The sequence below is a fragment of the Pogona vitticeps genome, chromosome 1 (genome assembly GCF_051106095.1).
Source record: "Pogona vitticeps strain Pit_001003342236 chromosome 1, PviZW2.1, whole genome shotgun sequence".
Lineage (NCBI taxonomy): Eukaryota > Metazoa > Chordata > Lepidosauria > Squamata > Agamidae > Pogona > Pogona vitticeps.
In genome coordinates this window covers 288,624,384-288,650,530 of record NC_135783.1, presented here as the reverse complement: position 1 = coordinate 288,650,530, position 26,147 = coordinate 288,624,384, and the positions used below count along the sequence as shown (strand labels likewise).

General features: G+C 40.5%; 1 protein-coding gene across 1 annotated transcript in view; it reads right to left on the bottom strand.

Moving 5' to 3' along the window:
* Positions 1-26,147, bottom strand: part of EXT2 (exostosin glycosyltransferase 2) — a 107,194-nt gene that overhangs the window by 33,294 nt on the left and 47,753 nt on the right. The window contains exons 8-9 of the mRNA XM_020798313.3: positions 21,751-21,882; positions 4,673-4,862 (exon numbers count right to left, since the gene is read on the bottom strand). Of these exons, the coding sequence (XP_020653972.2) occupies positions 4,673-4,862; positions 21,751-21,882 (322 nt within the window). The remainder of the gene's footprint in view (positions 1-4,672; positions 4,863-21,750; positions 21,883-26,147) is intronic.

The following is a 26,147-nucleotide window of genomic DNA, read 5'->3' as shown; positions in this document are numbered from 1 at the left end:
CTGCTATGGGGACCAAGCTATGGAGGATTTCAGGGGGCATACCTGTGTTTGGCAATCCATCTTTATTTGGTTCCATTAACTACCAATAGAGGTTAATTCTTGTCCCTCCTTATTTATTCATTTAACATATTTTTATGCTGTCCCACTTAGTGAAAATCCACCACTTTGGGCGGTCATATACAAAACCAGAAACAACCAACAGACACACTTCCCACTTAAATTCGGCTGGCACCCTCGCTGGGTGTGTTCAAAACCCAACTAAAAACATGGTTATTCAGACAGGCCTTCCCCCCAGTCACCTAAGTTCTTTTCCCCCTTTTTTCTGGTTCTTAATGTTGCCATCTTGGATAATATTAATTATAATAATTGCATTATGTTAGTTATTGTTCTACATTGTTTTAATGTGTTTTAATTTTTGTAAGCCGCCCCGAGTAGACGTTGTCTAGGGGGGCGGGGTAAAAATTGAATAAATAAATAAAATAAAAAATAAATAAAACAAACAGCAAACCTTCACAATCTGCCACAAATAAAAAGATATGGACATATAACAAACTCAAACAATAACCCAGATAACTAAATAACTGAATAAATAATAAATAGTGGTGACACCGCTTTGTAATACAACTAAAAACCATGTGTCAAACTGCTACCGGTGGAGATAAATTTGATCTCTTTCCCGAAGCAAGGAGGTAAAATTCACTTTGTTCATTGGTAGATCAACAGGCAGTTTGAGATTTTTAAAAACATTATGTGGTATAAGTATTAATTTCATGAACTACATGAAATCTTTTGTTATTTAAATTTCATTAAAAGGTTAGAAGATTTTTGAGAAAACTATAAATAAGTAGAGTCTGCTCTTGTTGCAAGAACAATAGTATAATGAAGTATATACTGAAATTACATGAACAGGTTAGAAAAGCAGTAAGCCCCAGTCCATGAGCTGCTCATGAGATGGAGACTAGCTGCTTAAATAACTAGTCAATATTTCATACCAGCAAGGAAGAAAAACTCCCACTGGCAAATATATATCACTTTTATGCACTTTAATTGTTTGTTTCGATTATTGTTAACTCTTTAGTTTAATATTTTTTGTTACATATGCCTAGTTCAAATTGTATTAATCTGGTGTTTTTTGGAGTTTTTCTTTTTTTTTTCTTTTTCTTCTTTTTTCCTTTCTTTTGCTGCCTGCTATGTAGTGGAAGGCCTGCCTTCCCAGCAAGGGGCCAATGAACATCCAGGTGATTACAGGTAGAGGGAGATATGGTGCTGGCAGGGTCCCTACTCGTGTTAGAAAAACAGTGAACATATGTTTGGAAGCTGTACACCGTTCTGGGACTTTGACCAACTGCCAGCATTGAGGTAGCCAGAACTGTCAACCCTCTACTCTAAAATTGGTGCTGTTGAATGCCAGGTCTGTATCCAATAAATTCCAGATTATTTATGATCTTATTCTGGAAGAGGATGCAAACTTGGCATGCATAACTGAAACATGGATTAGTGGGGAAGGGGGTCCAGCCCTGGCCCTTGTTTGTCCTCCCAGTTATGCTGTCCAGCACCAAGGTAGACTGGAGGGATGGGGGGGAGTAGCTATTGTATATAAAAACACTGCTGAGGTTACTAGGTGCTCTGCAGTGGTGAAGCCAGGTTTGGAGGCCCTCCATGTATTGATAGGAGCCAGGGATGGTATTGGGATTTTGCTGGGTTACTGTGCTCCCCACGACCCAGCCATCTCCTTACCAGATCTGGTGGACTTTGTCTCCGCAGCTCTGTTGGAATCCCCGAGGCTTATTGGGGAATTTCAACGTTCATGCGGAGGCTGAGACCTCTGGTCCAGCTCTAAATAAAATAAATAAATAAATAGAGTTTTTGGAAACCATGGTTTCCTTGAACATGTCCCAACATGTTAACCTGTTTTTTTCCACCAACTGGAGTGAGCATGATCTGATGGTGACAGACCTTTTGTCAGTTCCCTTGTCATGATTGGATCACCACCTAATAAAAGTAACCTCTCAGTGGCCCTCCCACCTCACAGGGAGCATGGATCTATTTTAATGGTCCACCCTCGAAGGCTACTGGATTCTATAGGATTCCAGAACACCATGAGAGGGATTCTGGCAGATCTGGCTGGTGCTCCTGTCAAGGCTCTGGTTGATGGCTGGTTTACAGCCGTCACTAGCACTGTTGACATGATCGCTCCTAAACGCCCTCTCCAATGCAGAACTCGGCCTGCATCCTGGTTTAACCAGGAACTACAAGCGATGAAGCAAACCAGAAGGCTAAAGTGCAAGTGGAGAAGGAAACCGACGGATTATAATAGGGAGGCTGTCAAGGTCGTGACTAACCTTTACCTTGCCAAGGTAAGGGTTGCTAGTCGAGCTCACCTCGCTGACCGGATAAGCGAGGTCTCAAATCAGCAGGCGGAACTCTTCCGTATAGTTTGCGACCTATCCAGAATTGATCTAAGTGATGGGCCTCCTCCTAGTATTTCATCTGACCAATTTGCAGCATTTTTAAAATCAAAAGTGGAGGCCATCCGCCAGGAGCTTTCTGCTTTTTTGGATACAGTGGATCAAGCAGAGATGTCCAGTGCTCCACCTTGCCCAGTGACTCTCAATGTCTTTCAGCCTGTGACGCCTGACATTGTGGACAAAGCACTAGACCACTGTCGGGCCACCACCTCTTCTCTTGACTCTTGCCTGGCCTGACTAATCAAAGCAGCCAGGCCTATAACAACTGAATGGGCCACAGCGATAATTAATGGGTCTTACCTTGAGGGCAGGGTTTCCCCCGCCCTCAAGGAGACACTCATTAGTCCCATTAGAAATAAACCTAATTTGGCAACGGACGATATTGGCAATTATAAGCCCGTTGCCAATGTTCGTTTCATCAGCAAAGCAATCAAGAGGGTGGTGGCCAATCAGCTTCAGGTGCCCTGGATATGTTCCATTCAGGCTTCAGGCCGTGCCATGGTGCAGAAAAGCCATTGGTCGTCCTGTTAGATGACCTATTGAGGGAGGCCGACAGAGGACTTGGCCCCGTGGTGCCTCAATTCTGGAGTTCCACAGCACTCGACCCTCTCCCTAATGCTGTTTAATATCTATATGAGGCAGCTGAGTGGGGTCATCAGGGGGTGTGGACCATCATGCCATCAGTATGCTGATGACACCCAGCTCTGCATCTCCTTTTTTCCAACTGCAGGTGATGCCATCCTGTCCCTTCGGTGCTGCTTGGAGTCTGTACTGTAATGGATGCAGGAAAATGGGCTGAGGCTGAACCTGGACAAGACAGAGGTCCTGAGGGTGGGTGGTCCCTCCATCAGCAGTTTGGGAAACTTCCTCTCTTTGTGTGGGTGACTCTCACTGCGAAGAGTGAGGTTCGCAGCTTGGGGATACACGTGGACCCAGCGCTTACCATGGAAACTCAGGTGATGTCAGTGGTCCATTCTGCATATTTCCATCTTTGGCGGATTGCCCAGCTGCGTCCCTATCTTGATGCTGGGGTGCTCACCACTCTGATCCACGTGCTTGTAATCTCGAGATTAGACCACTGCAATGCGCTCTACGTGGGGCTACCTCTGAGACTGATGTGGAATCTCCAAATGGTACAGAATGCGGCGGCCAGACTCCTTACTGGAGTGAGGAAAAACCAACACATCACTCCCACCCCGGCCGCCTTGCATTGGTTGCCCGTACACTTCCACATTGATTTCAAAGTTTTAATGATTACATATAATGCTCTAAACGGTTTAGGACCTCGACACTTGGCAGAGTGCCTCCTCCTGCCTAGATCTACCACCTGATCTAGCCAGGAGGGGTGATTGAGGAGCCTAATGCCGAGGGAGGCCCGGAAAGAAAAAACGACACCGGGCCTTCTCGGCAGTGGCTCCTTCTCTCTGGAACAAACTCCCCTCCGAGATTGCCTTGGCCCCCTCGCTGGGTATTTTCAGAAACCAACTTAAGACCTGGTTATTCAGACAGTCCTTCCCTCCAGGCACTACTTAACTTCTCTTATCATCCCATCTAGAACTATTGTTGTTCTGTATATTGAAAAACTGTTAATATATATTTTGAATTGTTTTTATCTTGTATGTTGTGAGCCGCCCAGAGTAGACTATGTCTAGATGGGCAGCATATAAGTGCAATCAATCAATCAATCAATCAATCAATCAATCAATCAATCAATCAATCAATCAATCAATCAATCAATCAATCAATCAATCAATCAAATATATGTGGTTATTTTTCAGTTAATGAAAGGAGCAGAACCTTTTAAGGTGCATACTGTACTTTCTTTTTATAGCAATATTTCATGACTTGCCAAATACATGCTCTAGTTCAGGATTACAAAAATTTCATCATAGAAGTTGTATAATGATACTAGGAAATATAAACATGGTTATGTTATAGGACCAAATATATCAATGACCCACAATGTATTCATTCTGTTCTGCTTTTTCCAAGGTGGTTGTATTCAAATTAAGTTAATAAATTTAGAAGTTACTGTTACCCCATTAGAAATTGGCCTACATCTGCTCAAATCCTCACCACAACTGATGGCGAATCACAAAAAAATACATCTCCATGTGTTCTTCCTGCTCAAAACTTGGTTTATCAGCAGTATAACAAAAATTGGTCTCGACAGCATATAGAATCCCAACTTGTAAACACCTTACCTTCTGGTGGAACTTTATTCTGGTTATTCCAGACTACTAACAACTTGGAAAGGCTTGGCACTTTTGAGACTTCAGTGATGACTCGAAAGAGACTCTCAATCCGGTCATATGTCAAGACAATAGCAGTGAAGCCTTGCGACTGAGGTGGGATCAGTGGGAGAAAGAGTGGATTGCTTACACTGCTCCATTTCTGTAAAATGAAAGACGTGGAATCAGACAAATGCCTCTTCAAGCTTTGAAAGAGCAATGCATGAACAGAAGTCATATTCCATATTTATAACCAAATCAGACTGTGGCCAAAAGTCAGTTGCTAATCAAAACCAGAATAGACCCTTTGAATCAGCATAATTTCCAGAAGCACTGACATACAATTCCACAACTGATTCGGTGGGCATCTATTTTAGTTTGAACAACAATTAGGTTTAATAGGGGTAGGGAAGTGCTATCACCGACACAGAACACGTCGAATTGTTTTATTGTATTGCTTAGTCATGAGCAAGTATAGGAGCAAGCGTATTCAGGTACATGGTAAATCATTCAGAAAGGCAAATTTGAAAAAGATGTCAGGCAAAAACAAAACAAAAATTAAAAAAAAAGACAAAAATGTTTTGGCACCTTGAAAACTAACTGCTATGTTTTAATGTGAGCTTTCATGGACAAGTTCCCTTCTTCAGACATGACAGTGGACTTGTCCAGAAAAGCTCATATTAAAATATAGCAGTTAGTCTTTAAAGTGCCACAAAATGTTTGTCTTTTTTGTTGTTTTTGCCTGACATGTGAGCACAGACTAACACAGCTACCTCTTTTAAAACTACAACTTTGAAAAAGATGTTAGTTCAGTGTTTGGTGGTTCAGCTATTCTTTGCTTCTAATATATCTTCTAAAATGGAAACTCCATGTTGCCAAGTCAATTCTCACGTATGCTGATCTTTTCCAGGGTTTCCTTGGCACAGGTTAAGTGGTTTACCCTGCCCTTGTTTTGTGGTGCTCTGAGACTACACAGCTTGCTCAAGGCTACATAGGTTGTCCATTCTCCCACATGGCACACAGAACTCTCAATTTCTGGCTCTGCTTCCAGGTACCCATGTCTAGCTTTCTATTAATTCACAGGGCAACAAAGAGAAAACCAGGCCAGTACCACCGTTTCTGGGGGAAATGAAATGGAGAGACAGATTTATAAACCTAACACAAAGTAGATACAAATAAAAAGGAAAATCATTATTGATTAAATGCAGAAGGACAGAAAAGTATTTTCAACAAAAATTGCCTTGTTCTGTGGTTTTAAACAGTCTGCCATTTAAACATTAAAATAGCAAGAAAAGCAAAGATCAACTTCAAAGTTATTATTTTACTTCAGTTTTGACAAGAATATTTCTTTAACATTTTAAAGGACTTGTTTTTTCTAACTCCACCAACATAAGGAAGTCACATATGTGGCCACAGCTACACACACAGTAAAAAAGGTAAAGGTTCCCCTTGACAATTTTTGTCCAGTCGTGTCCGACTTTAGGGGGCGGTGCTCATCCCGCTCTTCAAGCCATAGAGCCAGCGTTTGTCCGAAGACAATCTTTCCGTGGTCACATGGCCAGTGTGATTTAGACACGGAACACTGTTTACCTTCCCACCGAAGTGGTCCCTATTTATCTACTCGCATTTGCATGCTTTCGAACCACTAGGTTGGCGGGAGCTGGGACAAGCGACGGGTGCTCATTCCGTTGTGTGGATTCGATCTTACGACTGCCGGATCTTCTGACCCTGCAGCACAGGGTCAGAATACACACAATACGCTCTTTATGGAGACAGCCTATGTGAGAATTTCTTCTCCCATGCATCCCTGTGAACTGCAATGGTGCAGCTTGGTGCTTTACACAGGGTGCAAGGAAGCAATCTAGGAATGGCATGTGTAAAAGGCTGCTCTGCTTCCTGCTCTTTGACCATTCCCAGTCCCAGAATTCAGCCTGGGGGGTTCCTGAGAAATCATGAGACTGGGAGTTTATTTTGGGCTGCAGCCTTGCCACAGGAATAGTGTCATGATGTATGGTCAGCCTTCCTTCTGAGTATACTTCCTTCTGAGTGGTATGATATACCAGATGGGCGGGATATAAATAAATAAATAAATAAATAAATAAATAAATAAATAAATAAATAAATAAATAAATAAATACATACATACATACATACATACATACATACATACATACATACATACATACATACATACATACATACATACATACATACATACATACATACATACATACATACATACATACATACATACATACCGGCAGGCTGGATCAGAAAGAGTATCTAAAAGCATTACCTTCTCAGGTTGACAATACATTAGTTGCAAAAACACTTGCAATACAGTTTGTGTGAGCCGACAAAGAAGGAAGACCTACTGAAATCAGTGCAATTTGCTTCTAGGTATGTGTGGTATCGTGGCCTAGATCTCCCATTAATCTTGTATGTGTGTGTGTTCTGTGCTGTCAAGCTGGAACCAATTTGCAGCAACCCTAACAGGGCTTTCAAGGTATGTGAGATATTTAAGGTTTTACCAGTCCTACTCTCCCACTGAGTTTCCATGGCCAAGTGCAGATTCAAACCTTATTCTCCAGAGCCCTAATCCATCACTCTATCCACTACCCCATACGGAGATCTAATAATCTTACCTGTTGTAAATCTGGGTGCGTTATGTATTGTTAAACTTCTGTTTTTAAAAGTCAGTACATTCAATCTTTCAAAAGTCCTCTGATTTATGAAAGTGGGATATTGCTTCTGCATCAATGATACTAAACACAAGGATATGACCTGACACCAAGACGGTCTACATGTTCTCCTCTTGTGTTCACTACCATTCACAAAGAGACATCAAGCAATAAATACTGAGATAATTTGTCAAAAAACTTCCCTGACAATTGCTTTCAGTTTGGGTGAGATGTGGTTAACTGATGAAAAATGGGATCAGGTTCTGGAATTTTTTTCTTGCTTGGTGTCTGTGAATGCTAGAGAGCACAAGACAGATTCCACAGACCATCACTACCATGGACATCAGTGTAATCAACATTCAGCCTGACGTTACTATGTTAAACTTGCCATCCTTTTTTCCTGTTGGCAACATGGGCATGACAATGCAAGGTAATGTCAACCTATTTCCTGGCATTTTATAGCGCTAATAGTAAAAGCATTATCCCACATTCATAAACCTGAGGTACTTATCACCCCAGTTTAGCTTCACTTCACAGCTGTTGAATGTACAGTCAGTTCCCTGGCCCTATTAGTACTAAGGCCAATATATTGACCTCTGAAGTGAACATTATCATGAAGGCCACATTTTATTTCTTGGTGGTATACATGTGGTAGAAGCCCATGTCCGTATATTTAACATTTTCCCTTGATCACATTTCTAAATAATGAACCTTGAATATCTGGATAATAAGATTTAAGGTTTAGAAAGCAATGCCATTTCATCAAATGAAAACTGCTGGGTGAGATATGTTCCACAAAGGAGGAAAGAACATCTATGATGTCTTTTTTTATATCTAGCAGCTATGTTAATGTCTTATTGCTGCTAGTAACAAATGTCCGAGTTGGGTGAAAGAATATGTTCTGCTGCCCTGACATCTGACAGTGAACCTGAAAAAATCAAGTTCCCTCACTTGAGAGTTACATTTCAAAAGGGCATTTAGGAATTGCTGAAGCACCATTAAGAGCCAACCCCCTGCTGCCTGCCTGAAAAGTGTGTCTACAGTCTGGGACCTCTTGACCTCACTTTCGGCAGGAAATTGGGCAAATTCAAACCTCCATGATTTACTTGTCTCTTTCAGACTTCTGTTGGAGAAAGGCAAACAATGCAGATAATTAACTCAACAGAAGCCTAATTAAATCCCTATTATGGAAGCAGGGCATGAAATTGATAGTGACATAAAGAAAGTTCTTCCCAACAATCAAAAATGAAACAACAAATATTTGTTTCAGATTCATCTGGTCCTTGTTGGGAGGCCCAAGTAAATGCTCCTTCTCAACTTCTCACCAAAGAAACTGATATAGAAGGTTATATCATCCATCACTTTCTTTGACAAACTGCTGACATTCAGCCAGAACTAAGACAACTCTACTCAATTCTACTTTCTCTGCCCTCAAACAGCTAATATTCATTACAGGAGCCACAGTAATTAACTCAAGACTGATACGCTAGCTATTGTGAATCAGTTTTATGTACAAACCATATCAAGTTGCAAGTGTCAGCTTTGCAACAGTGATCTCACGTTATTTGGTCTGGCATTCCTGGCTGTTTGACAGTGGTTTCTCTTCTGCACTCAACAGGAGCCAAAGTACTGGAATCTAGAACCCGAGTGAGAGGCTGAGAAACTGCCCTAACTTTGCCTGAGATCTTCATTTTGAAAGAAACATTTCCTCAAGAAGCAGCTTATTTGTGTTAGTGCTGGGCGGGTGGAACTTTAAACAAATTTTCATTTGGTTCCAGATAATTTATTTTCTCTGCTTCAGATTAAATGAAAAATTCTTTTTCTCGTGTGGTCACATTCAACATAAATCTATTTAATAAAGGAACTTGAACAGTGTCAAAGGAACTTGTGGAATTCCTTCCTCCAAAGACATTTAGTATAACTGACCCTAGGGATAGGAGAAACACTACCAGTAGAAAAAAAAAAAAACCCTTATCTGCTGAGAACCAATCTGAAGTATAATGTGGTAGATTTCCCAATAATTATTTATAAATAAACTTTTTTAAAAAGCAAAGCTTCTGAATCATCTCTCCAATACAAATAGCCCACTAGCAAGGTTTGCAGCAATCACAATTAAAAGAGATCTTTTTTAAAAAAAGACGACAACAATTGGACACCCAGGATTCTAGCAGGGACCACAGAAAGAGACAAAGATATGGGAAAAGGAAGAAAAATCAGAAACTAGAAGAGACCTGCAGGAGAGAATACAGAGAATAAGGCAAAGACAGCTAGAAATGCTGAAAGTGGCTCTCTGAACACTAATTTGCCCACTCATTCATCTACAGCCAATGTTTAGGACCCAATTCATATATAGATTTTCACAATCTTGCAGGCATCTCACTAATAATCTATATGTTTTTTCAAGATGTCATGACTATCAGAAGAATGGAATTAAATGATCATAAGAGGTTTCATTATCACATATCTCAATATTACACAGTTATATACAAATCTCACCTATCCAAATTGTAAGTTGAGACATAGCATTGGTTAGTTACTTCATCAACTTCACAATTCTGATAGATTTTAAATCAACTGGATAAAAACTGAACCAGCTACAGAAAGTTACTGGCCATGATGGTTGGGGGGTTATGGGAGTTGCAGTCTAAAAAGTTAACTTCTCCAAGCTCTGGTGAAGACCTTACTGTACACAAATACAAGGGCTTTAAATCATCCCCATCACCACCACAAGGATGCCTAGAGTGCAAGATTTTTAGGCCTCACACAAAAGATATTTTGTGAGGAAATTTTGAACGAGTGTGGAAGAACTGAGAGAGAGAGATCAAGACAAGGAAGAACAAAGGGAGGCTGAAATAATAAAACCACCAAACACTGGACACACAATGTTCACTCGAGAACATCTTTCTTTTAAGACCAGAGAGTGACAGTCTGAGACTTACTTCTACCTAGCCCGGCTGTGGCGTTTTTATGAGCTATGGCTTTAATTTTTAAAAAAGCAACCCACTCGTTCCATAGATTTTTTTTTTAATTCTCTTATCTGTTAATTAAAGAGCTTGAATATAACTGCTCTTTTTCTGGTATTTGTGCAAGGGGATGTTCACTATTCCTTTGTACATACAATAGCCCCATGACTTTCAATGAATCTATCTCTAGCTCAGGCAACTGCCAGAGGCTGTACGGAGCACTATGCTTACATAGTGTCACATTCCACTCTCTTGGCAAGATAATGGCCTTGTGAATGATCTACTTAGAAGGGACCATAAAGAGCTTAGTTTGATCCCTCCCCTTCTCTTCCACACAAATGATCTTTGGGATGCTAAAGTTTGCTTATTTTTTAATATTAAAATATGTATAATCCAAGGAAAAATTAGCATATTTTAATATTTCAGTGTACAAAATACAGGTTAAAGAAAATGTTTGTCCTACTCAGAGCAGATTCACTGAAATTAATTGAACTGAAGTTCATTGTGGATAACAACTCAATGGGCTTTCTCTAAGTAGGATTAACAATTTACCCTGCATCAGTCCAATTTCAATCAACTTGTCAAAATTTAAAACAAGCTTTCCACCCTTGATGTGATAAAAATTAAGTTACAGCATAGTGTTCTTTAATGTATCATTTTAAAAGTCCAGATATTTGAAAACCAGATATTTCTAAATAAGCAATTTGTGCATTTGGTTTCAAACACTCTTGAGACTTGGCTGCAACTGAATAAATTGCCACTATTTGTCCAACAATACTGTAAAAGGCAGTAAATTAGGTCTGGCTAGAATATGGAGGGTGAAAAATATGTGCCCTCCCCACTGTCCAGACATTTTTGGAGGAGTCACTCAGGTTTCATGCAGCCTACCACGGCAGCAAAAACGTGTTTAAATACAAAGTGTTTTGCTGTTCCTGGAGACCTTCAAGAGCGATAGCTTGTTACCCACTCAGACATAACATAACATAACGTAAATTTCCAGGGGGATATCCTTTGATTTGTATTCCTGCATTGAGCAGGGGGTTAGACTTGATGGCTTTATAGACCCCTTTCAACTTGCCATGTTTCCTTGAAAATAAGACAGGGTCTTATATTGATTTTTGCTCAAAAATGCATTAGGGCTTATTTTCAGGGGATGTTTTATTTTTCTCATGTACAGCAGTCTAGATTTATTCACATACAGTCATCTTCTTCTGGTGGCTCCACAATGGTTGAGGGTGGGGTTTCACTTAACTGGGGCTTATTTTGGGGGTAGGACTTATATTACAAGCATCCTGAAAAATCATACTAGGGCTTATTTTCAAGTTAGGTCTTATTTTGGTGGAAACAGGGTAATTTTTCTATGATTCTATGATAACATATACCAAACTCAAAATTCAAAGCCAGAAGTGGATGGTCAAATCCAGTTTTACATTTCTGAGTCCCCACTATTTTTAAAAAGCATTTCTGGGCTCAAGGCAGTATGGAAGGTGGAAAAAATATTGACCCCTAATCCTCTCAAAGTTGCCCATAATTGTGGCAATTTATCAGCTGCTGGCAATAACAAGATTGTTGTTTAGTCGTTAAATCGTGTCCGACTCTTCGTGACCCCATGAATCAGACCATGCCATGCCTTCCTGTCTTCCACTGCCTTCCAGAGTCAAATTCATGTTGGTAGCTTCAATGACACTGTCCAACCATCTCATCCTCTGTCATCCCCTTTTCCTCTAGCCTTCACACTCTCCCAATATCAGGGTCTTTTCCAAGGAGTATTCTCTTCTCATGAGATGGCTAAAGTATTGAAGCCTCAGCTTCAGGATCTGTCCTTCCAGTGAGCACTCAGGGTTGATTTCCTTTAGAATGGATACGTTTGATCTCCTGGTAGTCCATTGGACTCTCAAGAATCTTCTCCAGCACCACAATTCAAAAGCATCCATTCTTCCTCAGTCAGCTTTCTTTATGGTCTAGCTCTCACTTCCATACATCGCTACTCGAAAAACCATAGCTTTGACTATGCAGACCTTTGTTGGCAAGGTGATGTCTCTGCTTTTTAAGATCCTGTCTAGGTTTGTCATCGCTGTCCTCTCAAGAACCAGGCATCTTTTAATTTCGTGGCTGCTTTCTCCATCTGCAATCATCATGGAGCCCAAGAAAGTCAAATCTGTCACTGCCTCCATATATTCCCCTTCTATTTGCCAAGAGGTGACGGGACAAGTGGCCATGATCTTGGTTTTTTTGATGTTGAGCTTCAGACCATTTTTTTGCGCTCTCCTCTTTCACCCTTATTAAGAGGTTTGTTAATTCCTCCTCACTTTCTGCCATCAGAGTGGTATCATCTGCATATCGGAGGTTGTTGATATTTCTTCCGGCAATCTTAATTCTGACTTGAGATTCATCCAGTCCAGCCTTTTGTATGATGTATTCTGCATATAACTTAAGGAGAGAGCAATATACAGCCTTGTCGTCCTCCTTTCCCAATTTTGAACCAATAAGTTGTTCCATATCCAGTTCTAACTGTTGCTTCCTGTCCCACATATAAATTTCTCAGGAAATAGATAAGGTGATCAGGCTCTCCCATTTCCTTAAGAACTTGCCATAGTTTGAGGTGGCCCACATAGTTAAAGGCTTTTGTGTAGTCAATGGAGCGGAAGTAGATGTTTTTCTGGAACTCTCTGGCTTTTTCCATACTCCAGTGCATATTAGCAATTTGGTTTCTAGTTCCTCTGCCCCTTTGAAATCCAGCTTTTCCTTCTGGGAGTTCTCAGCGCATATACTGCTGAAACCTGCCTTGGAGGATTTTGAGCATAACCTTGCTAGCGTGTGGAATGAGTGTAATTGTATGGTAGTTGGAGCATTCTTTGGCACTGCCCTTCTTTGGAATTGGGATGTAGACTGATCTTTTCAATCCTCTGGCCACTGCTGAGTTTTCCAAACATGCTGCCATATTGAGTATAGTACCTTAAGAGCATAATCTTTTAATATTTTAAATAGTTAAACACATGATTGCACCCCACTGTATAACACCAATGCAATTATTAAATTTGCAGATGATACGACAGTGGTGGGGCTCATAAATAAGAACAATGAGTCTGCTTATAGAAAGGAAGTACAAAGGTTGATACTTTGGTGTAAAGAAAATCATCTCACACTTAACATCAAAAAAACTAAAGAACTCATAATTGATTTTAGGAGGAAGAGAAATGTACATTTACCACTGTACATAAACGGTGAGGAAGTGGAGAGAGTTGGTAGTTTTAAATTTCTGGGTACTTACATCTCAGAGGACCTCTCATGGACTATAAATGCCAACATGCTAATGAAGAAGGCACAGAAGAGGCTGTATTTCCTGAGAATGCTCGGCAAGTTAATAATAATGTGTACAGTCCCCTCTTGTGTTGTTGGAAAAGAGTGTTTGTGATGACCAGCTTGTTCTCTTGACAAAACTCTATTAACCTTTGCCCTGCTTCGTTTTGAACTCCAAGGCAAATCTTGCGTGTTGTTCCTTTTATCTCTTGACTCCCTACTTTAGCATTCCCATCCCCTATAATGAGAAGAACATCTTTCTCTGGTGTCAGTTCTAGAAAGTGTTGTAAGCCTTCATTGAGTTGGTCAATTTCAGCCTCTTCAGCATGGGTGGTTGGTGCATAAACTTGGATTACTGTGATGGTGACTGGATTTGTATTGAAATTATTTTCTCATTTTTCAGATTGTATCCCAGTACAGCTTTTCCCACTCTTTTGTTGACTATGAGGGCTACTCCATTCCTTCTATGGGATTCTTGCCCACAGTAGTAGATATGGTGATTGTCTGAATTCAATTTGCCCATTCCCATACATTTTAGTTCACTGACGCCAAGGATATCTATGTTTATTCTTGGCATCTCCTGTTTGACCACATCCAGCTCACCAAGGTTCACAGATCTTACTTCCAGGTTCCTATGCAGTATTTTTCTTCACAGCATCAGACTTCCCTTTCACTTCCAGGCACATCCGCAGCTGAGCGTCCTTTCAGCTTTGGCCCATCCACTTAATTAGCTCTAGAGCACTGGTTCTTAACCTTGGGTTACTCAGGAGTTTTGGACTGCAACTCCCAGAAGCCTTCACCACCAGCTGTCCTGACAAGGGTTTCTGGAAGTTGCAGTTCAAAAGCATCCGAGTAACAAAGGTTAAGAACCACTGCTCTAGAGCTACTTGTACTTGTCCTCCACTGTTCCTCAGTAGCATGTTAGACACCTTCCAACCTGAGGGACTCATCTTCCAGTGTCGTATCTTTTAGCCTTTTGTTTCTGTCCATGGAGTTTTCTTGGCAGGGATACTAGATTGACTTCCCAGTTCCTTCTCCAGGTGGATCACATTTAGTCAGAACTCTCCACTATAACATGTACGTCTTGGGTGTCCCTGTACGGCATAGCCTATAGCTTCACTGAATTACTCATGCCCCTTTTCCACAACAAGGCAGTGATCCATGAAGGGGTAGAAAGGAGATACTTTTAATTAAATACACGTTCTTAGCATTCTTCTGTAAAGAATACACAAATAACGGTGCTAGGAATATATCTATAATTTTTAGAATTACTATGGATGCCATCATTTTTTTAAAAATCAGCCAAATGACTGATCTAATTATATTTAATCACTTCAACTGACACCTTTCAAAAGCTACTGCTTACACTTGCTTCAAAAATGCGCTGGAGTGTATAGGAACAGATGAATGCAATCTCTAGCATAACAGAAGATTTGGAAGATGATGGCTTCTACCTCAGCACCTTTGAAATAATGCTGATATGAATGGATGGATGTACCACTAAGGTTCCACCTACCATACTGCTGGCTAATTTCTTCACTGAGACTACTGACGGTGTTGACAGAAAGTAGCTGAAAATATATTCCTGGATGATCTGCATTTCAGAAGCAAGGCTTTAATGATTTCCAGTTGTTTAACAACAGCATAGCTAAATGGCTACCCAACCCTGCCTAATATTGATGCAATGAAGCAACCTTATATGGGGGAAGGTCTTGCAATCCCTAGATGTTGATAGAAGGTGGAGTTCAACAACAGTTTGAGGGCACTGGTTCTTTACGTCTTGATGAGGGTAATCAAGAATTGATTTTTATGTGGAAGGACACTGTCCTCCATTCAGTTCTGTCACTTGAAACAAATTCCTCAGAATTCTTTCATTTGCAAAGTAGATTGCACCTGGCTACAGTTGGTATATTCACCCCTAGCCTAAGGTGTACTTCTATTTCCAGTCCTCCATTGCCCTCGATTTCTGTTAAATACACTTTTTGGTTTGTTTCAGCTGTGATTTAAATAACCAAGATAGTAATAATCAGGAGGAAAGGGAATCAGAATATGGAATATTATTTCTGTTACTTTATAACAGTTTCAGATGTGATAATCAGAAATGACTGTGTTATGTGTCATCAAGTCATATCCAACTTACAGTGACTATAATATGGTTTTTCCAAGGCAAGTGAGATATTTAAGGAGTAGTTTTACCAGTGCCAACCATCCTGAAAAAGTTTCCATGGCCAAGCAGGGATTTAAACATAGGTCCCTAAAGTCAGAGTCCTTCGTTCTATACAATTTACCACACCAGGAACATAAACTATGCTACAGTGAATATATCACTTTTAGCAGCAGACCCAGTAACTGGCTGCCAGATACAAGGATCATATAATTGCCTTGTCACAACAACCTCACTGGCTATTTCTGGGCATAATTTTAAAGTGCTATTTATGACCTATAAAGCCCTAAATAACATATGTCCAGGTCATCTGAAGGACTGTATCTTTGCATATATTTCCTGGGTTTTCAGATCTTTGGAAAGGCCATTCTCATCCCATCATCTTCACAGGAATGTTTGGGGAGAACGTAAGAGAGGGCATTTTTTTCTGGTTGCTCCCAGGTTATGTAACTCCCTGCAATGGAGGTCAGCTTGGACACTTCTCATTGTCAGGCAAAAAACTTAATTTTTAAACAGGACTTTGGAAATGGAATGCCCTTGGGAGAAAGTTTTTTCAGCAGGGTATGAATGTGGTGAATCATAAATCCACTCATCAGGTGAAAAGCAGCCTACAAATGATGCTAAATAAATAGATTTTACTTTAAACTGTTTTTTTAATGAGTGGTTTTTAATACTGGCGTGTTTAACTGGATTTTAATAGTCCTATATATTGTGATTTTAATTCTTTCTATCTTTCAGTCATTTGTAAGCCATCTTGGGTTCCTTTTTGAGAGAAAAGCAGGATAAAAATAATTGAACAAATAAACCTAGCAATATTTTGCAAATTAAAACAATTCTGAAAGGTGTATTATTATGATTGCTAGTATTTGCAGTAATATACCATTTGATGGAAAAAGATCTCAAAATGTTATACAGCATAAAAACAACAGAAAAACTTTGAAATGACTTTTTATTGGTGTGGGGGGAATAAATCTGCTATGCCCTATGGCTTCATTACATTATTGCAAGATAACGAAAACTGGTTCTCTCTTCTAACCAATTTCATATTATTCAAAGAAAAAACAAAATACAGTGGTGCCTCACTTAGCGACGTTAATCCGTTCTGGAAAAAACGTCACTAAGTGATTTAATCGCTAAGCGATTTTTAAAAGCCCATAGAAGCCCATTTAATGCGTTCATATGGGCTTCAAAACTAACCTTAAGCGAAGATCCTCCATAGGGGCGGCCATTTTCCATGCCTCTTAAGCGAGGCAAAGCAGCAGGTGGCCATTTTGAAACCGCTGATCAGCTGTTCAAGAAAAGTTCCCCGACCCTTTTTAAACTGTTTGCATTGGAAAAGCGGGAAGAAACAATGTTCCCATCTGCTCTCCTTGTCGAGGGAGCCATTTCTCCTTCTCTCTCTTTTTTTCTTTCCCGTCCGCCTGCCTGAGCCCGCCACTGCTCTCCTCAACCGAGTGTGTAGTGTGTATGTTTGAGTGTGTGTGTGTGTGTGTGTGTGTGTGTATGTGTGTGTGAGTGCACGTTCCCCTTCCCCTCACCCCAACGGAGCCCAAGGCCGAACGGCTGGGATTGGCCACCGAGGGCCCCGAGCTCCGCCCGCTTGAGCCTGGCTTGGAAGAGAGCGAGAGAGCGAGAAGGAAGGGAAGGGAAAAAGAGAGAGAAGACAGGGGAGGCGAGGAGAGAAGAGCGGGGCCATGATCCCTGCGCTGCCTAGTCTGGAGTGGGAGCCTGGCAGCGGCGGAGCAGCAGCAGCAGGAGCAGCCGCCACCGGAGCTTGCTGGTCTGAGGAGGAGTCAGCCCTGTAGCCCTCTCTGCTCCTTGGGCGCAAGGCAAGGCAAGCGGGGGGGCTCGCCTCCACCAGTCCATGACCATGGGCGACAAGAAGAGCCTGACCAGGCCAAAAAGGCAAGCAAAGCCTGCAGCTGATGAAGCCGGCCAGCGAGGGAGTGTGTGTGTGTGTGTGGTAGGGGGTGGCGCTTCTTTCCCCGCCGCGGAGCAAAGCTGCCATTTGGAGGGCGGGGGAAGGAGGTGGCTGTATGGGGGGGTTGGGATGGACAGTCTTTGACCCCCCCCAGCTCGGAGGGGCAGGAGGTGTACCTGTGGGTGTCCTGACAGCCCAAGTTGCCGCAGAGGTGCCCCTTGCGAGGAGGGGGGGAGGACGGACTCCGGGCTAGAAGGCGAAAGGGGGAAGCCGGCGGAGGAGAGAGAGGCCGGTGGTGGTGGTGGGTCTCCTGGTGGAGGGTGGGCTTCCACGGGATCTTTTGGCTGGGATGAGAGGCTCCCCCTTAGCCTCCCACTGCTCTGCTCTCCTCCGGGTGGATCCTCCTACCTCCTCCCAGACGTGCAAGGGTCGCTTTGCCATGATCGCAAAGTGATTTATCCCCATAGGGGCCATCACTAACCGATCGCTCTGGCGATGGCCAAAACCCCATCGCTAAGCGATTTCATCGTTAAACAGAGCAATCGGTAAGCGAGGCACCACTGTATAAGTAGCAGCAGAAATAATTTTCTAACTAAGGGGTGGGAAAACCCATTTTGTTTTTGTTTCCTTCCAGAAATGTGCATTTGGATTCAGAAATATTTGGGATTCATTGAATAATGCCATTATTCACATAGGTCTGAATATATCCAAATCAAAATTTGATAGTTTTGTATATCTGCAATAATAATTTCTAATGCTTAAGCGTCTCATTTACTCATATAGATTAGAAAGCACAAGGCGACTTCCGGCTTGACTTCGCGACGAGACAGCAGCAGGAGGGCAGAGCTCTGTCCCCTGGGCTGAATTCTGATTCGTTTTGGGACACCGTAGGGTGTCGGAACCACCCTGGAGGGGTGGTGAACTGGGGGAGAAAGCCTGTTGATCATGGGGGGGCGGTGGCCACCCCGGTTCGATCCAGGAAACTCCCTAATCAGCCAATGGGCAGAAATAAGCAGCTTCCGCGAGCTTCCAAGTCGCTGGCAGCCGGCTGAGAGAAGCAAGGAACAGCACCTGGCATCGCTGTTTTTCCATCGGGTGAGAATCTTTTTACAACTAATTGCCTACGTACCCCTACATATGGAAAAAAAGAATTGCTATCTTATCTCAGTAACTTTTTAAAGCGGCAGAAAATCTGGTGAGAGGGATAGCTGAAGAAAGTAACTTTTTTAAATTATACTTTAAGAATGTTTACAACATGCCGTTATAAGCTTAAGAGACCTTCCTGCAAATTAAGTGCGGACATTGTTTTGACTTTCCAGAGGATTTGGAATGATTCCCAGATGTGACCTTGAATATACTGTTGTTGCTTAAGTCTGAAAAACTGTTTATTTCCTCATGAGGTTCTGGCTGGAATTAATCCTAAAGTGGACTTTTCAAAAACTGTTCCTTGGGTCGAATTTGGTTCAACTTTACATAGCCAAAGTGGAACTCTTGAAATGACTCTGGAAATTTGGAATATCTGTTTATAAGCATCTAGGCAGCAGAAACAGAATGGCACAACAAGGACAATTTTGGAATGAAATAAAATCTATGCTTCAAAAAATATTAACGACCGTGAGATCTCATTATCAAGAGGCAAAATTATCTAATCAACATCAGAAGGACTATAGTCCACAAGCAACAGGAAACAACAAGGAAGGAAATGGGAGTATCACAGATGATGTATGCCAAACCAAGCAGCAGCTTGAGTAAGTTAACCTAACAGAAACATCAGTCTTGGACCAGAGGAGAGTACCAGGGGAAGACAAAGGGGAAAAAACAGCAAAATTAACCAAAAAAAGCCTGGAAGACTCATTGAAGATAGACCAAGTACAAAAGGAGTCAGTGGACATAAATCAGAACTGCAAAATGGTTTCAGAGGACATGAAAGATGACAGAATGTTTAGAGATATAGCAGGGAATGAAAAAAGAGGAATCAGAGAGGGAATTACCTAGAAAGATGAAAAAAGGAAAACAAGGAAGGGCCCCTTAATATTGGAAACATGTTTATATTTATCATCTGGATCTGTAAAAGGGTATATTCTATATATTAAAAGGAGAACTAAATTGAAATAAGGGAGCCCGAATCAGGGTAAAGATATAATATGGTGATTTTTTATTTTAGGCAAACTAAACTAGATATAAAGCTGGGTCGTGGATCTGGAACCACTTTCAATAAGAATGTTATTAGAAGATCCTGAGAACTTTATATAATATGAGAGTAATATTATGACAGTAGTTATATTATATACTAAATCTGTATATGAATGGTTTGAAAGATGGTTGGAATTTGGGGGGATAATCGGGAAGACACTGAGATGTAAAAAAACAAATAATTGCAAGCAAGTATGTAACACGATGTTTGACAAGCACAAACAATGTAGATAGATTGGAAAATTAATAAAAAATGTTTTTTAAAAAAGAAAGCACAAGGCAAGGTTTTTGCTTGCTAGAGGAAGAGGTGAAAGCGCAATTTATTTCTCAGACATCCTTAAGTGATTTCTTAAGTGAAATTTAAGACACTATGTCACCTAGGATAGTGGGGATAGATAACTCAGTGCCTCCTAATTGAGATTGCTATGAATTTCCTAAGGGAGGGGGCTGGAGTGAGATCAAAATCTACAGTTTTAGAAAAGGTAATCATGTTAGCCATAAAGAAAGCAGACCGCCGAAGAATTGATGCCTTTGAATTGTGGTGCTGGAGGAGGCTCTTGAGAATCCCCTGGACTGCAAGGAGAACAAACCTATCAGTTCTAAAGGAAATCAACCCTGAATGCTCACTTGAAGGACAGATCCTGAAGCTGAGGCTCCAGTACTTTGGCCATCTCATGAGAAGAAAAGAGTCCTTGGAAAAAACCTTGATGTTAGGAAGGTGTGATGGCAAGAGGAGAAGGGGACGACCAAGGATGAGATGGCTGGACAGTGTCTGCGAAGCAACCAACATGAACCTGACACAACTCCGGGAGGCAGTAGAAGACAGGAGGGCCTGGCGTGCTCTGGTCCATGGGGTCACGAAGAGTCGGACACGACTAAACGACTAAACACAATCATGTTAGTCTGTGCAAAACCTGTAAATGATGTCTGTCTGCACCAATGAAATATTTTGTGACAGGAGCTGGACTCGATGATCCATAGGATCCTTCCAGTTCTGCTGTTCTGAGATTATTATTACTACAGAAAGAGTAAGAAAATGATCTTGTGGGATTTCTGGATCCAAACTGATAAGACACCTTGAACATAACACACCAGACATAGTAGGGAATGCCAGAGTTGAAAATAAAGAACTGGAAAAAGTAACAAAGAACAGAGACCTGGAAATCAAAACATTTTTCTTGTAGATGAAACACGCTTCAGTGGTCCCCATAGTCATTGGGGCTTTGGGAACAATATCAAGAAATTTCATACGGTATTATAAGCAGTTGCAGATCTCAGAAATAACATCATCGGAGCTACAAAAAACAGCGACATTAGGAACAGCATACATACTGCACCGATATTTGATAAATATTTAGGTTTTTGGTTAAAGCTTGTATCTATTACAGTATATAATACCAGTTAATGTTTTTATAATCTTGATTGAATGTGCTGGTGTTTTTGAAGGAGAAGGAGAAGGAGGAGAAGCAGCTAGGATTTGTCATACCAGAAGCTCAACACACTTATTGAAACACCTGTTTGTAATGGGCTAAAATGGATTTCCACAAATGGTAAAACTCAGGATGTAGTGTGTATATATTTAAAAAATAATTTATATATATAAGCAATAATTTAAAACTTTTAAGAGAAAAACAGAGTTTAAATTTAAGTTGTACTGCAAGCTAATTCATTTATATTTTCTTTTAGGAAAGCAGAACATATATCAAGTTAATTCAACTCAGTTGCTCATACTAAAGAACAAAATGTAAAACAACAACAGCAGCTCATTCTAAGATACTTTATTTTTAAGAGGCCCAGCATTCTAAATTTAAACAAAACACACTACTTACAATTACTGGGGGATCATTCCATTCTTCATAAGACGCAGCAGCATATGGGTAGATTCTATCATTTATAATCTTGAGGGTTGCCAAACCAATTGCTTTCATTGATTGAAAATAAGCTTCCCAGAACCATCTTGCCTGCAAAGAATAATGAATAATATTCTGACACCAAAATTTATGCCAGACTGCAAATATCAAACATCTGTATATGCCTGTTGTCTACATAAAACCCGACTATATTTTCAAAATCTGATACATGCCACCAACACTTAAAAACACACACAAAACAAAACCTTTCAATCCAGACTGGGCCTTTAAAGCTTAAAGTTCTTCAGTGATTCCACAATGATATAAGAAGTACAATAAACTGGCTACAATCAGAAACAAAGTTCAGAAACAGAGATCAGGAGAAAAAAGCACAGCCCATTTCTTTTCTGCCAAGCCCTTTCTCCCTTTCTTTCTAGTACCCTCTCCTCTCTCCCCATTTCTCCTTCCTTCTTACCACTGGCTACTACCAGGAAAAAGAGAAACCCCTTCCATTAGAGGTCTCTGAACTCACTGCTTACAGAAAGTTTTTGAAATTAGGCAAAGGGCCTAGATGGCAAAAGCAAAGGCACAACTGGTATACAACTGTTTAAGAAAGGGATCATTTGGTATTCAACTCCTATGGTAAATATAAGGCATTGCAATATCTAGCTTTGACAAAGTGATTTAACCCCTTCAGAGTGACACTCTGCGCAAACAAAAACTCTTGCATCCTATATTCAATTTCCTCCACCCATATACCACCTTCCTCTAATAACTGTTTTGCTTCTTACATAACCTAATCTATAATTTATTTATTTAACCTATTATATTTAAAATATAAACATACCACCTTTTGTTAGAATTGATTCCAGAGGTTATATCAAAGCAATAAAACTATACTGTACAATGAAACAAGCCATTAGAAATAATTCTGAAAAAAGGGGTATCACGAAGTTAGGCTTTTGCCTGGCAAATGAAAAACAGCAATATTTTCCCCAGGCAAGTCTCCTTGGGAACAGTATTCTATGAATGGCACACTATGACTGAAAAGTCACTGTTTATTGGTTATTATGCTTGCCTTCTGACCAGATGCCTTCTTGTTCTTTAGTGGCCATACATGAAATGGCAGTCAGGTATGATGTAGGCTGCAATCTGAACCACACCTACAGTGGGGTCTTGACTTGAGAACTTAATCCGTATTGGAAGGCGGTTCTCAAGTCAAAAAGTCTGTAAATCAAGTCTCCATTGACCTACAGTGCATTGAAAACCGATTAATCCCGTAACAGGCCGTTTTTGTTCCATTTTGTTTTTTTTTTCTGGTCTGTAAGTCAAATCTTAGTCTGCAAGTCAAACCTAAATTTTGCAGCCAGAGAAGCCTGTAACTCAAAAAGTCTGTAAGTCAAGCCGTTTGTAAGTCAAGGGTCCACTGTATATGGAAGCAAGTCTTGTTGAATTCAGTGGAGCTTACTTCTGAGTAAACACACAGAAAACACATTTAAAGCATAGGTGAAGCAATGCGACCTTCTGCATAACTATAGGATCGTACAGAACTAGCAACTCCCATTCTAGGCCTTAATAACCAATACAGAACTTGCATAGGTGCTCACATGATGAGAGAACCTGATCTGAAATCTGGTAACAGCTGTCAAAAAATGACAGCACCCAAATCCTGTTACAGAATTCAAAGCACAAAGATCTAAGCTGACAGCACATTCTTCCATTATATTTTAAGTCACCATTACCTATTCAAGATTAGTAATAAATATCATATTAAAATCAGTAATTTGTTGCTTGCTATAATATAGAACCAAAAGAGAACTTGGAATAAAACTGATTCGGAAAATTATACAACTCCAAGAAACATACGTGCGAATATACCTCAAGTAGTCTAGACTTACAGAAATTCTTTTTTTAGCTCAATTGTTTCTAAAACATGTAAGTGTCCAAAAGGCACTTAAATTTGAAGATATACCCAAGGTCTAGTATCAGCTGAGACGTAATAGTATGAGAGTTCATGTGTATGCACGTACATGCACATATGCATGTACACAGAACATCAGCAATCAAAGGTTCTTTTCTCTCTAATGCATTGGCTAGACAGGCATTAGTACCTGAAGAGCCAGAAAATGAAGAGGCAAAAGCAGACATACACAGTCATCTGGCAACTGGACTGCAGTCAGTATTTTTCTGTAAATCTTCCATAATTTACCTTTTTCAGTTTCCCTTCTGCATCCATCTCTTCTAAAATCAGCACCAAAAAGTATTATATTTCCACACCTGGACTGGCAAAACCATAGGAGATGAGGAAGAAGGAAATTTACATTCATTGGCTGGAATCCTGTTGCGCAACTTTTACACCATGCAGGTGTCATGATGTCATCATCTGTGGTCATTTTGGGGGGCTTAAACATTTCCTGCCCCCCTCCCCATGAAAGGGGACCCTAGGGGAAGCCTCGTGAGCCAGAATGAGAAGTCTTTAATGTCCAAAAGGGGAACAGGATTGGCAACAATGATGTTCAGGCATTAAAGAGTTTTCTCCCCCAGTCTGTGGCTCAGTACCTCCCCAGAACAAAAGAGATCCACAGGGAAGAGCAAGTAGTAAACTTTTAATTTAATCAGAATGGCTGCACCTGATGATGCCATCACAGCTGCATGGTGTAAAGTAGTACAACAGGATTTCGGCCATTATGTAATTATTTTTCTTCATTTAAGAACACAAGAGTTTTATAAACGGCTATCCTTTTTCCTATGCCATGATTTTTTTAAAGTTAAAATCCAAAGCTTTTCAAAGGCGCAGCAAGTCTCCAAACAGATGTTTTCAGGGTCAATGCTTCCTTCTCACCTTGTTTGCTTTTCCAGAAAATAAACTGATTAACATGACTAGTCAGCCATCCAGTACTACCCAACACAGAACATAACTGAGCACAGCAAGAAATTCTTCTACTTAAAAAGAGATGCACCTTTCCTATTTCATCAAAGGAAGCTTTGATTTCTCTTTTTTCTTTTCTCCAGTGCATGTAATTTAGAAGACCTAGACTAAAAGCAAACATGGGCACTTTCAGATGGCACAGTTTTATCTAGTTCACACAATTTTTTTAAAAGAGATGTTATTGTGACGGCCTTCCTCACGATTCACAAAGGGAGGTTGTCACGTCACTTTAAAACACTTTACTCCACTTTACTGCCACCAACCATTCCTTATAAAATAAATTATACAAAAGGCCAGTATAACTTTCAAAATAAAAACTTAGTTTATTGAGTACAAACATAAAGGAATGGTAAATCACTATTAAAGAAATAATCAATCAATCACTGTTTCTCAGGCACTAGCTATCACAGACTCTTTCTCACTGACTCTAAGAACACTTTAACCCTCAGCTCATTCTCTCATCTTAAGTTCCAGTCAGCAATGTCTCACCTCTGTCTTCTTTCTCTCACAGACCCCTTTATACACCAGCTCCTCCCCTTAAGTTCCACCCTCCGTCACACCATTGGTTGATGACTCACTGCCCCAGCTGTGACGGACAGGTGAGGTCAGGGCTGCCTGTTACAGATGTATTATGGATTCAGGTAGAAAATCTATTGCTGTTTGATAGCTGGGACCAGTTCCTTATTGATGCCAAACCAGAATGCAACACTCAAAGGATACTCTGAATACATTAAAGAAAATAAGTAAAATCTGTTGACCATTGACCTGAAAGCTGACAACTGTCAAAATGGCAGGGTTAAAAATAAACCACAAGAAAACAAAAATTATGACTAAAAACATCCAGAAACAGGAAATTGATGAACTACTACAAATTACAAACTTCCAGGAAGGAAGGAAAGTAAAATGCTTGGGCATATTTTTCACAAAGAAAACAAGTACTCTCCTGAAAGATAATTATTTGAAACTGATAGAGGAAATTAAGAAAGACTTCTCTAGCTGGACAAATCTATAATTGTCAACGATGGGCAGAATTGCTACAACCAAAATGAATATTCTACCAAAACTCATATTTATTTATTTATTCGATTTTTACCCCGCCCCTCTAGACAACGTCTACTCGGCGCGGCTTACATAGGTTAAAACACAACAAGATAAAATATATAAAATACTATTATCACAATTAATTTTAAATTTTTACACAATACATTTCCAAGATGGCAAGACTCAAAAAAGGAAGAAAAAAGAAAACACTTAATTGACTGGAGGGAAGGCCTGTTTAAATAACCAAGTTTTCAACTGTTTTTTGAAAACACCCAGTGAGGGTGCCAGCCGAATTTCAGTAGGGAGAGTGTTCCACAGTCGAGGGGCCACCGCCAAGAAGGCCCAGTTTCTTGTTTTTTCCTTCCGGGCCTCCCTCGGCGTCAGGCTCCTCAGCCGTCCCTGCTGG